Raw genomic sequence first — 15,477 nt, 5'->3', positions numbered from 1 at the left:
CGAACAGGCTAATCTGGAATCATCTGGATAGAAAGTGGGATATCTTCTTAATCACAACTCCTATGAGATTTATTTCAACTGTGAGAATTGATAGGATAAGAGAATCAAAGAGATATGATGCTAGATGAATGAAGAATAATGAGAGAAAGAGAGAGTTTGTGTGACGAGTTTGAGAGAGAGAGAAGGAGAGAAAATAATTTCTTGATTCATTTAGGCCTCAGCCATGTTACATAAATAGACATATAAGAGTTAGCAATGTGACAAAGAGAATAATAAACAAATGGAGACAGCATCAGACCATGTCACTCTCGCCTGCCCATGGATAGTGACAGCTCCTCTTTCTCTTTCATGCTTCACACAACATGTGATCTTCTTGTGTCCTGATTGCCAACGGTCCTCTCCCACTTGTTTACTATATTCCAGACCTTATGGAGAGGATGGCGAGATATTTGAATCATCCTTGCCTTGCAAGGCACTCTTATATGAATCAAACTCCCTCCTTAACTTATCTCCACAACTCTGGTCGCCTATGTCTCATCTCTTGATCTTTATGCCTTCATGTCAACACTCCCCATCAAGCTTGACCATATGGAACAAGTCAAACTTGGAAGCCATGAAGCAATCCCTCATTAAAACCTTAGCTTGGTAAAACCCAATGGGACAAAAGCCAAGCCAAGGAAAAAGAGTAGATCACTTCATGGAGGAGAGATCAGTGACATGAGAGATCTATGAGTCCTAACCTTGGATGGATGAACTCACAGACCTTAGTGCTTGCTGCCTTTGTGAAGATATCAGCTAGCTGCTCCTCACTTCTTGTGTAGCATGGCGATATCACTTTCTGCTCTACAGCTTGTCTAACTTTGTTGCAGTCCACTTCTATGTGTTTGGTTCTTTCATGAAAGACAGAGTTGCTGGCAATGTGTATAGCAGCCTGGTTATCACAATGCATAGTGATTGGCGAGGTAGTCACAACTCCCAAGTCCTTAAGCAGTCCCTTGATCCAAATCAGCTCACTTGTGAGCTTTCTCATGGCTCTATACTCTGCCTCAGCACTTGAACATGAAACCAAGTCACCAAGTTGCCTCCAATAAATGTGCAATAACCAGTAGTTGATCTCCTATCAACCCTATCTCCTGCCCAATCAGCATCACAATACCCAACTATCTCAGTACTCTTGTTGCACCCCATCCATATTCCTTGTCATGGCGCCTCTCTTAGATACCTTAGTATCCTCTCCACCATGTTCCAATGGTGCATCTTGGGATCTTGCATATGCTGGCTCACTTGGTTGACTGCAAAGCACACATCAGGTCTTGTGATAGTGAGATATATCAGCTTCCCCACCATTCTTCTATAGTGCTTTACATCTCCATATGCCTTGTCTTCAATCTCCCCCTCACGCATCACCTTGTATCCATCTTCTAGTGGTGTTTTAGCAGCTCTTCCACCAAGATCACCAGCTTCTTTTAACAAATCCAGAGTGTATTTTCTTTGAGACTGGAACAACCCTTCCTTGTATCTGCAAATCTCAATCCCTAGGAAATACTTGAGCTCTCCCAAGTCCTTGATGTCAAAGGTGTGAGGGATTAAACTCACACCTAGATTTTAGATCAGGTTTTAAGGTTTTAGGAAATGTTAGGGAAAGATAACGTGGGCTGAATCCCGTAATAACTTGTTGAATAAACTTCGATTTGTATTGATATAATGGTAAAAAGGATGGTTACAAAAGGTGATCTTTGATGAATACAAAGATTTAAGAATGTTACAATAAGAATGTTTTTATGAATGTCGAGTGAAAAATGGATTGAATCGGATCCTCTCTTTAGTCCTCCACTTTCTCTTTAAATAGCTTTGGACTTCTTTTGATTGTCTTCAACTGATCTCCAAGATCTTCTCCGCTTGATGTGGAATCTGCAACAGCTTCCCTTTGACCGAGTCCTGCGCTTCTTTTGTTATGACGTGAGCTTCCTCTTCGCTGTGACCTCTTTTGGTTAAAGTCTTTAGCTCTCAGCCTCCGGCTCCAGCTTAGCTCCTTTTAGATGTCGAGCTCGTGATGGGCCTATCGCGGCCTGTTATTGTCTTTTATTGTTCAGCAATCAGCTACCGGGCCATATTCGGGCCCAACAGTTGCCCCCAGCTCTCGAGATTAGGTATCGTTATTCTCGTGAGCTAAACCTAGCCGCCCAAGCTAGAATCTCTTGTTGAGATCATGATTACTAGATATCTCATCCATATTTACTTTTATCTGATCGAACGGCTGTAAATTCCCTTCGATTAGATCGATGGCTTAGATTAAAGCGAGTTTGAAATTTGATTTCCGATTTTCGAGACGTGATGGGATATAAAGCTGAGAGAATTAACTGCTTGTCTCTCCACTTCCTCCACGCCTCTCGACGGTTTCCAAGGTAATTCACCTCTTTTCCTTTATTTTACTGCGTTTTCTTATTTTTTTTTTATCCGTTTCCTGATCGAACAAGTTCTTCATTCCTAACTCTCTCTGAGATTTCGCCTTAGTCCAATTCCTTTCTTTTGCTCCCTATTTCCCTTTCCTTTTACTAGAGTCAAAAAGAAGGTTCCGGCGAAGTTCAAATCTCAGCCTTCCGGTGCCCGCATTATGAAGGTCAAACGGGAAGCTGGTGAGAAGATGACGGAAGCCAAGAAAAAGAAGGTTAAAGACTCGATAGGAGCAAGAGTCAAGAGAATGAAGAAGAAAGGAGGCAAGAGCGCCTCCTCCGGACCTCACTTTTCCTCGCTCTTGAAGAGTCAGGACGTCGTCAATCTTGCTGTTCAAGCTCACGGCAAGAGCCACCTAGCTAGAGCTTGTACTGAAGACGAAACCCCCGAGACCGTTCCGGGGGGTTGGTTCTGAGTTCACGAGAAATATATTTCTAAGTGTCATCTTAGATTTCCTCTCCCCACCCTTTTGCTAGATCTCTTAGATCATTACCAATTAGCCCTTTCTCAACTTTGTCCGTCGGTTATCCGAGTGATAAACGGATTCATCACTAGGGCCAAGGAGGAAGGAGTTATCGTGGGGTTGACTGAGCTAATGAGTCTCTTCTCGATAAAGGAGAGTACTTCCAAGGATGGTGGGAGCGGTACCTACTATCTCCCCGGTCGTCCAGGGCTAGGCATATTCAAGTTCACGGCCAGTGACGATGACTGGCGCAAGAAGTATTTTTATGTCAAGATTGATCCTTCGACGGTTCCTGTAGGCCGAGACCTCAGGACCTCTTGGTCTGACATTTCTGGTTGGGACTTTAGGGATATGCTTGCATGTTTATTTTTGCTTATCATGATGTGCTAACTGCCTTTTGATTCCTTTTGCAGAAGTTGAGGATCCTATCAAGTTGTCTGGTAAACTCACCAGAGCTCTTCACAGGAAGCTGCAGCACAGCCCTAATAATTGGGGAGCTTATACTACTTTGAGAGTTGGTTCAGCTAGATTACCTGATCGATACAAAGCGTCCTTCCCTGACTCAGTGGCGGTTGCTGGTTTAGAAGGTACCCTTCCTTTGATAACTTTTAATTTTCATTATTCGAATCTGTTTTATGTGATTAATGAATCTTTTTCATGATTCAGTTTCTGAGGGTGATTCAGTTTTCGAAGTTCCATCCGGAGCAAGTACTTCCGAGAAGACTCAATCACAGAAGATGCCTATTCAGCCTTCCTTCCGTTCCAGGGGTAGATCGACCAAGGCTGCCAGCTCCTCTAGAGGAAGTGACAAGAACCAAGGGGGATCCTTCCTTGACTCTGTGAAGGAGGATCTTGACGAAGGAGGCTCTGCTCCTGCTAAAGGTGTTGGCTCTTCGGAGCCTAAAGTTCAGGAAGTTAGCCTTCCCTCCGAGGTCCCGATGACTGAAGTTAATCCTCAAATGGCGAGGGATCCTCCAGAATTTGAGCCCCCGAGGAACAAGAGGTCCCGAACTGACCAGGTTGACAGACCTTCGAGGTCTTCCTCCTCCTCCTCTAGAGGAGGAACCGTTGGCTGGAACTTTGCTCATTCGAAGCCTGGATCGGTTTTGGATGATTCGTGGGGTTTGGCTACTCTGATGAGGCATATGAAGAGTACCGGGTGTTCCCTCCCCTCGATCTCCAATCTCACGCACAAGGATGAGTATGTTGATATTGCCCATCACATGGGTCAGGTATGAAGTCTATTTCAACTTTTAGCTTTATCTTTGGAAGATTTTCGCTAAACCGTTTTTTGTTTTCTGTAGCTGGCTGGCGCTATTAACAAGGCTCAGTTCAAGTTTGAGGACGCCGTACACAATGCCCCCAGTGCTGAGGAATTACTCAGGTCACTGAACTGGTCAAGGCCAACAAGACTGAGCTCAATCAGACTCGAGCTCTGATCTCGGATCTCCAAGCTGAGGTAAAGAGACTTGGCTCCAAATGCGATGCTCAGCAAGGGACAATCGAGAGCCAGTTGATTGACCTCCAGGTAAAGAATAGGAAAATTGGGGATTTGGATGCTGCTCGGAAGATAGCCGAGTATCAAGTCAAGGAGCTGATTGCTTCAACCCAGAGCAGCCAGAAGAACAAGGAAGCTGAGGTCAGGCTAGCCGTCCGGAGGGGAAAGAAGGAGGTAGCTGATGCCTACAACAAAGTTCTGGTTGTTGTCAAGGAGAAGTTCTCCAAGAAGAAGGACGAAGTCGATCTCCTGGTTCATGCTCAAGAGATTCAAGCCAACACCGAGCTCCTGAAAGACATGCTGGATGGCGAGATTAAGAGTACTCAAGACGAGTATGATCGCTTGGTGGCCATGATGCTGGAGGCTGTTGCGGCATACGAGAAGGCTCAGGTCTCGGATTTCTCGATCGGCAAGCTCCCTCTTCCCCAACTCTCTGAGAGCTCAGGTACTTTCGAGGTTAATATGTTTAATCTCTCCTTTTCTGGAGAGTTCGGTTCTAATTTGGGATTGGTGGGTTCTTACTCAGCCCCAGTCGAAGCCGCCCCTGGAGGTAGCGACAAGGAGATGGAGGAGGAGGTTCCTGAGGAGGAAGATCCGGCTGGTAAGGGAGCTGAGAAGAGCTCAGATGACAAGGAAGTTTAAGAGCTGAGGCTCTTTCATGTGTTTCTAGGATTTCCGCCCAATGGGCTTTGATTTCTTTTGTTTTTAGACTTATGGCCTGAGGAGGCTTTTAAACCTTTATCTGTTCGTACTTTGAATCTTTGTTAGCCTGGGAGGCTTTTAAACCCTTGTTTAATTTCAAACTTGGTTTTCAGTTTCATTTTAAGTTTTTCTGCTTTATTCGTAGAATATGACATTTGATCACAATCAGGTTTCATGATAAATCTTGGAGACTTGGATCGTTTTTAGTCCCTTAAGAGGGGTTTCTCGAAGTATCGAGGTCAGCTTAGGATTTTTAGGAGCCTGAGCTTAACTCGGGTGCTTTAGGTAAGGGTTCTTGGGAACCTGAATTCGTTCGTGGGATTTTAAGACCCGTTGGGACTTGCTTAGGATTTTAAGACCTTTTGAGATTTGATAAGGATTTCAAGACCTTTGAGTTTTGATAAGGATTTTAAGACCTTTAAGATTTGATAAGGATTTCAAGACCTTTAAGATTTGATAAGGATTTCAAGACCTTTGAGATTTGATAAGGATTTCGAGACCTTAGGTTAGTTTATCAAATTTTGACTTAATTTGAAGGATTTCAAGACCTTCAAGGTTATTAAGGGTTTTAAGACCTTAGCTGATCCGGAGGGTTTTAGGACCCTAGGTCCGTGCTGGTAGGGACCTATGTTGTTAAAGAATTGAGACATCGAGAATAATTGCTTTATTGATAATTGGATACATGGTATCATAGTAATCATACAATTGCTGTATTATAATGATCATACATTTGCTGCTTGGGCTATGTGATTTTAATCAGACATATGCCCCCTTTGGTTGTGGTGAACGAAGTGTTGAAATGAGGTTGGGGCTGCACTCATGACGGAGTTGCCTACGTACCCAGTCAAGGGATCAAGCCTAACGTAGTTCAGGAATTTTAGGTACCTAATGATAATATCTCTTAAGATTCGTGGCGTTCCACGATCTGATTTCAGGTACCCCGGTTCGCACCTTTCGGAGCTTGTAAACGCCAGGTCGTACCACGTGGATGATCTGGTAGGGACCTTCCCAGTTGGTTTCCAACTTCCCAGCATCTGGTTCCTTGGTTCCTTCGAAAACTTTCCTAAGTACTAGGTCACCTACAGCGAACTGTCGGAGCCTGACTTTGGAGTTGTACTGTCGTGCCATTGCTTGCTGATAGTTTTGAATGCGAATCAGGGCTCGGTCCCGTCTTTCCTCGATTAGGTCGAGGCTGTCCGTTAGGAGCTGATCGTTAGCTGCGGGGTCGGATGTACAGAGGTCCCGGCGAAGGCTACCAGCAATGGTTTCGGCTGGGACGACAGCTTCCATCCCGTAGGCTAAGGAGAAAGGGGTTTCTTCTGTAGCCTTTCGTGGGGTGGTTCGACATGCCCAAAGTACTTCAAGTAATTTTTCTGACCAGAGTTCCTTCTGGGTTCCGAGGCGTTTCTTGAGGTTTGCGAATACTGATTTATTAGCAGCCTCCGCCTGTCCGTTTCCTTGAGGTCGGCGAGGTGATGAGATGGTCAGGCGAATATTCCACTTGTCACAAAATATTTTGGAGTCGTGGGATATGAACTGTCCTCCATTGTCGGTTACGATTTCATATGGGACGCCATGTCTACACACGATTTCTTTCCACACAAATCGTTCGACCTCGACTCTGGTTACCTGCTGGAAAGCTTCAGCCTCTATCCATTTCGTGAAGTAGTCTGTTAGGACTAAGAGGAAGCGTAGCTTCTTCTTTCCACTTCCGGACGCTACTAGTGGTCCTACGATGTCCATGGACCATCTCATAAATGGGTAAGGGGCGGATATGTTGGACAATTTTTCCGCAGGTTGGTGTATAATCGGTGCATGCCTCTAGCACTTGTCGCATGAAGAGGAATAGGCCTCACAGTCTGCAATAATGGTGGGCCAGAAATATCCTTGTCTTTTGATTCTGATGGCTAGAGCTCTTCCTCCAGAGTGGTTCCCGCAGGAGCCGTCGTGCATTTCCTTCATGAGTCTCATAGCAACGAGGCCATGGACGCATTTTAGGTAAGGTCCAGAAACGCTTCGTTTGTGGAGGACAGACTCGATTACGCAATATCTCGCGCTTAATGCTTTGAGCTTCCGAGCCTCCCATTTATTGGGTGGGGTCTTTCCTTCCAGGATGTATTGCGTGATTGGAATTCTCCAATCCTCTCTCCCTACAACTTTGTTATGAAGAGACGAAGGAGATTCCTGTTCGGGACCTGGTGTCGTGGTGCCCCCGGAGGTATTTGTAGGATTGGGCTCCAGGGAGTCTGAATTCCGAGGAATACCTCCAATTCCTTCATTATTGTCCGGGGTCTGGATGGTGCCCCCAAATGAATTTTGGAGGGCTGAACGGCTTCTGGTTTTAACTCTGCAGATGAGTGGGTCCGAGTTGGTGCCCCCAGGGGTTTTCGTGAGATCAGGCTATAAGGAGTCTGAATTTCGGGGAATACCTTCCATGTTTTGGATTGTGTTCCCGGAGGTATGCTTTTTAGAGCTACGTATTCTGGTTTTTGGGAACCAAAATGTTGTGAGAACTTGGGTAGCTACCGTTTCAGGACAGGTACCTTCAGGTTGTTCTGTTAGCTTGCCGTCTATCTCGGCCTTAGTAGCTATGTTGATGCTTGGTTTTTCGATTCTTTCTACGGGTATGATCCGTTTTACGAGGGGGTCTGACGTGGAAGCTAAAGCAGCCAACGCATCTGCTGAGGAGTTCTCTCCTCGTGGGATTCTTGTTAGGTCGAATTTGTCGAACTGCCTGGTGAGGTTCTGGACGACTTCGAGATATGCCCCCATTCTTTCGTCCCTCGTTTCATATTCTCCGTGAAACTGGCTAGCTACTAGCTGTGAATAACTATAAGCGTTTAGCTCTCGAATTCCGAGGCTTAGGGCGAGTTTCAACCCTGCGATTAGTGCTTCATATTCAGCTTCGTTGTTTGAGGCGCTGAATCCGAGCCTATATGACTGCTCAATGGTTTCTCCTGCTGAAGAAGTTAACTTTAGACCGACACCGGAGCCTTGTTTTGACGAGGCTCCGTCGACATACAGGCTCCACTTCGGAGATTCTATTTCGGAGTCTAATTGCTCGGATGCTAGTTCAATGATAAAATCAGCAAGGACCTGAGCTTTCGCTGCTGCTCGAGGTCTATACTCAATATCATATTCACTGAGCTCTATGGCCCATTTGGCCAATCGCCCTGGCTGGCTAGGGCTGTGCAATATCATTCGTAATGGTTGTGAGGTCATTACGACGATTGAGTGCGATTGGAAGTAAGGTCGCAATTTTCTGGCAGCTATCACAACTGCCAGAGCTAATTTTTCCATTGCAGGGTACCTTGTTTCGGTGTCTATCAAACTCTTACTGGTGTAATAGACAAGTCTTTGTTCGTTTTGTTCTTCTCGTACCAGCACGCCGCTAACTGCAGTAGTCGATACAGCGAGGTACAGGTATAGTGGCTCTCCTACTACAGGTTTGGATAGGATCGGAGGTTCGGAGAGGTATGCTTTCAATTGTTTGAAGGCTTCCTCGCATTTCTCGTCCCATAGGAACTTCTTATTATTTCTTAGAAGTTTGTAGAATGGGAGGCACTTATCAGTGGACTTGGATATGAATCGATTTAACGCTGCAATTCGTCCGGTCAATCTCTGTACCTCTCTGGTTGTCTTCGGTGACGGCATTTCTAGGAAGGTTGCTATCTGCTGCGGGTTGGCTTCAATGCCTCTTTCGGTTACGAGATAGCCTAGGAACTCGCCTGTGGGTACCCCGAAAGTACATTTAGTGGGATTGAGCTTCATATCGTACTTGTTAAGGATATCGAAGCATTCCCTTAAGTGGGAGATATGGTCTTCTCCAGCTGAGGATTTGACTAGCATATCGTCAATATAAACCTCCATGGTTTTTCCAAGTTGTCCAGCAAACATCTTGTTTACTAACCTCTGATAGGTAGCTCCTGCGTTTTTTAATCCGAATGACATAACCTTGTAACAATAGGTTCCTCGTTCGGTTATGAATGCGGTTTTCTCCTGGTCCTCAGGATCCATCATGATTTGGTTGTATCCTGAGAAGGCATCCATGAAGGATAGGAGTCGATGGCCAGCTGTTGCTTCAACCAAACGGTCGATGTGAGGTAACGGGAAGCTGTCTTTAGGACAAGCTTTGTTCAGGTCTGTGAAGTCTACACAGATTCTCCATTTCCCGTTTTTCTTCTTTACCACTACTGGGTTAGCTAACCAATCAGGGTAGTGTACCTCTCGAATGGATCCAGCTTTCGTAAGTCGGTCAACTTCGTCGTTAACAGCTTGAGCCTTTTCGAGGCCTAGCTTGCGACGCTTTTGTTTGATCGGTTTGAAAGTAGGGTCTACTTTTAGCTTATGGGTGGTGACGTTCGGATCTATGCCTTTCATGTCGCTGGTGGACCATGCAAAGGTTTTGACATTGCTTTTCAAGAAATCAATGAGCTCCTTTTTGGTCTCGAGAGGTAGCTCGGATCCGATGCTCACCTGTCTTTCAGGATCTGAGTCGTCGATGCAAACTTTTTCGGTGAGGTTCTTGGGGGGACCTCGAATATTTTGTTGCATTTCGCGACCCTCCTGGATCTGTAATTGCTATTGGGGGGATTTTTTGAGGATTTCGAATCCTCCCAAATAGCAGATCCTGGATATCTTCTGGCTACCGTGTACGGTAGTTATCCCTTCGGGTGTTGGGAATTTTACGCATTGATGATACGTCGAGGCTACTGCCTTCATTTTGTGAATCCAGGGTCTTCCCAGGATCGCATGGAACGGGGAAGGTCTGTCGATGACTACTAAGTTGGTCATTTTCATTATTCCGCCAGCTATAACTGGGAGCTTGATAGTCCCCAATGAGGTAGCTGTTTCTCCGGAGAAGCCTACGAGGTTAGCTTTTTGGCCAATAATTTCGTAGTCGTCTATTTCCATCCCTTTTAGGGTGTTATAGAAAATAAGGTCGACAGAGCTTCCTGTGTCTATCATGAGTTTAGGGACCTCGTATCCTGCGATGTTCAGGGTGACAATCAATGCATCATCGTGAGGTCTGTCGAGGTTTAAGGTCTCGCTTTCCCAGAAAAAAATCTTAGTATTGGACTCGGGGTTAGGAGGCTTAGGTCCAGTGTTAGACACAGCCTTCCGTACGTGATTCTTAATGGAATTGACGGAGTCTTGACATATGTCTGATCCTCCAAGGATACAGTCCACCCTCGAGTTGGGGCTCGATTGAGGGGACGGTTTGCTCAAGAGAGCCTCGACTTGTAAACTTTTTCCTTGGGGGAATTTCCCAAGAATCATGTCAACTCTTTTCTTGGGAGCTGGAGGTGGCGAATCGGTCTCCTTCTCAGGTGACCTCTCGCGCTTTGGGGAGGTGTCTCTGGAACCTCTTTTCTGATAAGGTGGTGGCTTTTTAAGGTCCACGCCCTTTATTTCTCCAGCTGCGAATTTAGCTGCCAGTTGTCGTTGGAGGTCCCAACATTCCTCAGTTGAGTGCCCTTCTCGATCATGATAAGAGCAATGTTTGTTTTTATCAAAGCCTTTTGACCAGGGAGTTTTGTTCGCTGCAGCGACAGGTTTCTCTTCCTTGTCTTCCTCGATTGCGTAGGAATGTTCTCCCTGAGTTTGGTTGTTTCGGGGGTTCCCCCTTTTGTGAGGTCCCTTTGCCTCGGAGGATTCACCTTTTGAGTGATTCTGAGGCTTCTTGTGGAGTTTATCCAATGCGGTTGTTTCCTCCTCCAAAGTAATGTATCTGGTGGCTTTATGAAGAGCATCATCGATAGTTGGAGGAGTATTGAGTGTTAACTCTGACCAGAATTTCGATTTATAGAACAGACCTCTCCTAAGAGCCTCGATGGCGACTAGGTCGTTAGGATTCGAGAGCTTAGTTCTTATTGCCCTGAATTTCTCGATGTAAACTCGTAGTGAATCCCCCATTCCTTGTCTGACCTTCCAAAGGTCGGCTTCAGAAGCTTGTTTCAGGATATGGGTCGAGTACTGCTTCATGAAGGCGTTAGTTAGCTGATCAACTATCTATCGAGGCTGGTTCGAGACCAGAGAACCACTCAAGGGCTGTTCCGACCAAATTTTCGGCGAATGTCCTGCAGTAACCTGCTTCGCATTCTTCCTGTGTAAAATGGGCTTTAACGATTGCCAGTCGGAAAGCTCTCAAATAGGCCTTTGGGTCAGAAGTCCCGTCATACTCGGGAATTCTGATTTTTCGGGTATCCCTTATGTAGGAGCTGGCAATTCTGTCAGTGAATGGAGTTCCACGTGTTTCTTCGATCAAACTATCGATTTCGGGAGCTGAGCTCGTAGCTTTATGGACTTGAGCTCCCAATTTTTGGAGAGCTGCATGAGTTCGTTCCATATACCTACGGATAGCTTCAGGTCCCTCCATAGGTAGGATATTCAGGTCGTTTTTAGGTACCCGACGGGCAGGTTCCTGACGAAATCGTGTGGGCTCATCCTCCCATGCAGTTGGGGGGCTAAATCGCTCACCAGCTCTCGGGTTATCGGAATCTATCCGTTGATACCGGTCCCCATTTGGGGTTGAGCCTCTGGTTTGATAAACCGGAGTTGCTGTCCTACCTTCGGATGGGAGGGATACTCCTGCCCCGGATCTAAATTCAGTCGGCGGAGGAGGTAGATGAGAGCTCCGATCAGCGACCTGACCGGATGCGGAACTGGTTGTTGCCACGTTGCTTCCCATAGCACTGGTGATAGGTGGGTTAAACACGGGAGCTGTCCCAGTATGAGGTGTCTGGAAAGCCGATCCCTGTCCTGCGGGAGCAGTGCTATCAGGGGAAAAATCTAAACGTCCTCGGGGGAATGAGGGATCAGTCAATCAATCTCGGAAAGTGACCCCCGGAGTTTGACGTCGAGGTGGCTGGGTTGTTGTGTCTAGAGATCTTGTTATCTCTTCGAATCGTTGCTGTCGAACAGCTAGCTGATGCATCGTACGCTCACTTTCCTGAGCTTTGTCTACTAGTTGCATCATCATCTGACGAATCTCAGAAAGCTGAGCCTCCGTTTGATTCGGAGCGGCTTGCTGCTGAGGATTCTCGGTGATTGGAAGCCCGGGGGCGGTTCCACTTGACGATCTCTGGTTAGTAGCTCCGGTTATATTCTGGCTCGTTCGAGCGTTAATAGGAAGCTGCTGCCCGGACCGGTGGTCGCCACGTCGAGGTTCCGAGGTTACAAGGGTACAGCCTCCGTCGTTCGGTGAGCCATCGCTCGGAATCGGGAGGTTTAGATCAGACGGATTTGTTGTCTGGTCGGTAGGATTCATCCTCAAGTTAGAGTAAGGGATTCGATTATTTCTTCCCCACAGACGGCGCCAATTGTGAGGGATTAAACTCACACCTAGATTTTATATCAGGTTTTATGGTTTTAGGAAAGGTTAGGGAAAGATAACGTGGGCTGAATCCCGTAATAACTTGTTGAATGAACTTCGATTTGTATTGATATAATGGTAAAAAGGATGGTTACAAAAGGTGATCTTTGATGAATACAAAGATTATAAGAATGTTACAATAAGAATGTTTTTATGAATGTCGAGTGAAAAATGGATTGAATCGGATCCTCTCTTTAGTCCTCCACCTTCTCTTTAAATAGCTTTGGACTTCTTTTGATTGTCTTCAACTGATCTCCGAGATCTTCTCCGCTTGATGTGGAATCTGCAACAGCTTCCCTTTGACCGGGTCCTGCGCTTCTTTTGTTATGACGTGAGCTTCCTCTTCGCCGTGACCTCTTTTGGTTAAAGTCTTTAGCTCTCAGCCTCCGGCTCCAGCTTAGCTCCTTTTAGATGTCGAGCTCGTGATGGGCCTGTCGCGGCCTGTTATTGTCTTTTATTGTTCAGCAATCAGCTACTGGGCCATATTCGGGCCCAACAAAAGGTTGCTTTAAGAAATGCTTTGGTTGAGTTGATTCCCTCTTTGTCACTGCCTGTGATGATGATATCATCCTCATAAATGAGAATAGCAATGATCCCTTGCTTGCTGGTCAGAGTAAACAGAGTGTGATCAGCTTCAGATTTCACAAAGCCTCTTCCATTCAGTGTTGAGCTTAGCTTGGGATACCAGGCTCTTGGAGATTGCTTTAGACCATATATTGCTTTCCTCAGCCTCAATACATTGCCAGGTTTAACCATGCTTTCCATTCCAGGTGGTGGGCGCATGTAGACTTCATCTTCTAGTTCTCCTTGTAAGAATGCATTCTTGACATCCATTTGCCAAAGATCTCTTTCCAAATTCACAGCAAGAGAGAGCAAGACCCTTATAGTATGTAACTTTGCCACTGGAGCAAATGTTTCGAGATAATCCTCATCATACACTTGAGTGTAGCCTCTTGCCACTAGCCTGGTCTTCTTCCTTTCAGGTTTCCCATTAGCTAGGTACTTGATTGTGAACAGAAGCATGCTGGTCACTGCCTTCTTGCCTTTGGGAAGCTCACTTTCAAAATAGGTTCCATTCTTTTCCATAGCCCCCATCTCATCTTCTACTGAATCTCTCCATTCCTTGATTGCCATAGCCTCCTCATATGACCTTGGTATGTAAGCCTCATCCAGATTGGTGATGAACACTTGATGATCCATAGGATATTGAGCTAGGGAGCATGTTGCTTGGGTTGGATGAGCAACTGCGTGGCTGTTGAAATACACCCTTGTCTTGCTCCAGTTTGATGGTGGATTCCTGACCCTTGTGCTTCTCCTAAGCGGCTGGACTTCTTCTATACTGTCAACTCCATCAGGTACAGCCTCTTGCTCTTGTGCTGATGGTACACCTTGGTTGTTTCCATCCTGATCATGAACCTCTTGCGCTTGATCAGTGTGTGGTGCTTCCTCTTGAACCTCCTGACCAGTATGAGAATCCTCTTGATTCCCCCCTTCAGGATTATGATGAATAACTTGTTCACCCTCAATAATCACTGGTGCTGTTTCGTGTACTTCAGGTATCCTCTCAATAGGTATACTGATGCCAAGACTCTCCATTACTCTTCTGAGACTATCAGCTCTATCTGAAGTAGGTTGGGATAGATTCTCCAAATCTTCCCAATTCTTCCCATCATAGTAACTCCTAGACTCCATGAACTTGACATCTCGTGAGATTAAGACCCTCCTGGTCTCTGGTACATAACACTTGTTGCCTTTCTGGTGCGGAGAATACCCAATGAACACTGCCTTTGTGCTTCTTGCATCAAGCTTGTTCCTCTGCCCTCCTGGTACCAGTACAAAGCAGATACATCCAAACACCCGCATGTGATCCAGAGATGGCTTGCTCTTGTTGAGAACTTCATAAGGAGAGATGTCATTGAGAACTCTAGTTGGGGTTCTGTTGATCAGATGACAAGCAGAAACCACAGCATCACTCCAGAACCGCTTTGGAACACTCATGTGGAACATCATTGATGTAGCCACCTCCATAAGATGCCTGTTCTTCCTCTCAGCAACTCCATTTTGCTGAGGAGTGTAAGGACAGCTGGTCTGATGAATAATCCCTTGTTGAGATAAAAAATTGCTTGAAAGCTCCACTTGTGTACTCTCCACCATTATCTGACCTGAGAATCTTCACCTTAGCACTGAAGTGGTTGGTGACATGAGAATGATAATTCCTTGAAAGCTTCCAAGACTCTGTCCTTAGACTGGATCAGTGTTACCCAAGTGTACTTGGACTTCTCATCAATGAAGGTAACAAAGTACTTGTGATTCTCTCTGGACATACAAGGTGCAGTCCACACATCAGAGTGAACCAGGTCAAAACACTTCTCATAAATCGTGTTGGACCTTGGGAATACTGTCTTGCAATGCTTCCCCAAGATGCATGCTTCACACTCATCATTTTTAAACACCACTCCAGGAAGCATCAGATTTAATGCTCTAGTGTGCGGATGCTGTGGGAACCGAAATTCTCACTGTCGATTTTAGTTAAGTTAAAACGTAGGAAAACTAAGTTGACCTAGTTTTCCCCGAGGATCCCGGCTATCTGCTGGGCCACGCACGACAAAGTTAAAACAAGTCTAATTCGAGAATAAATGCGTAAAATGAATAGAGCAAAAAGAAAGAATCTTATTTCCGAATCTGCGGAGAACGTTTGGACAACAGGTCGAGATCTCGGCCACGAGAGCTGTCGATCGTCGCTAGTCTTAGAACCTAGATCTAACCTAGTTGAGTCGCAGCTCGCTAAAAAAGGAAATAAGCGCCTAAGTTCTAAATTGCTCTGGAGTAGTTTCTTTCTTCTGATTTCGGATCCCCCTTCCTCTGCTCCTAGCATTGCTTATATACTCCCATATGACGGTCTATCCTTGGTGGGCTGAGTCTGCCGTGGGCTGGACTTTTCCATTTTCGTCGGCTTTCGTGTTTATCGGGAAAGTTGACATTTAT

At 45.8% G+C, this 15,477-nt stretch overlaps 1 protein-coding gene across 1 annotated transcript; it reads left to right on the top strand.

The window, feature by feature from the left end:
• Window positions 1-2,614: 2,614 nt before the first annotated feature.
• On the top strand, window positions 2,615-5,183 carry LOC130504036 (uncharacterized). The gene is made up of 6 exons (XM_056998608.1): window positions 2,615-2,858; window positions 3,331-3,504; window positions 3,584-4,149; window positions 4,222-4,313; window positions 4,427-4,860; window positions 4,942-5,183. Exons 1-6 carry the CDS (start codon window positions 2,615-2,617, stop codon window positions 5,055-5,057), a joined length of 1,626 nt encoding a protein of 541 aa, XP_056854588.1. The 3' UTR covers window positions 5,058-5,183.
• Window positions 5,184-15,477: the final 10,294 nt, after the last annotated feature.

This window comes from Raphanus sativus, unplaced genomic scaffold (genome assembly GCF_000801105.2).
Source record: "Raphanus sativus cultivar WK10039 unplaced genomic scaffold, ASM80110v3 Scaffold1319, whole genome shotgun sequence".
NCBI lineage: Eukaryota > Viridiplantae > Streptophyta > Magnoliopsida > Brassicales > Brassicaceae > Raphanus > Raphanus sativus.
This window is presented reverse-complemented; position numbering and strand designations above follow the sequence as displayed.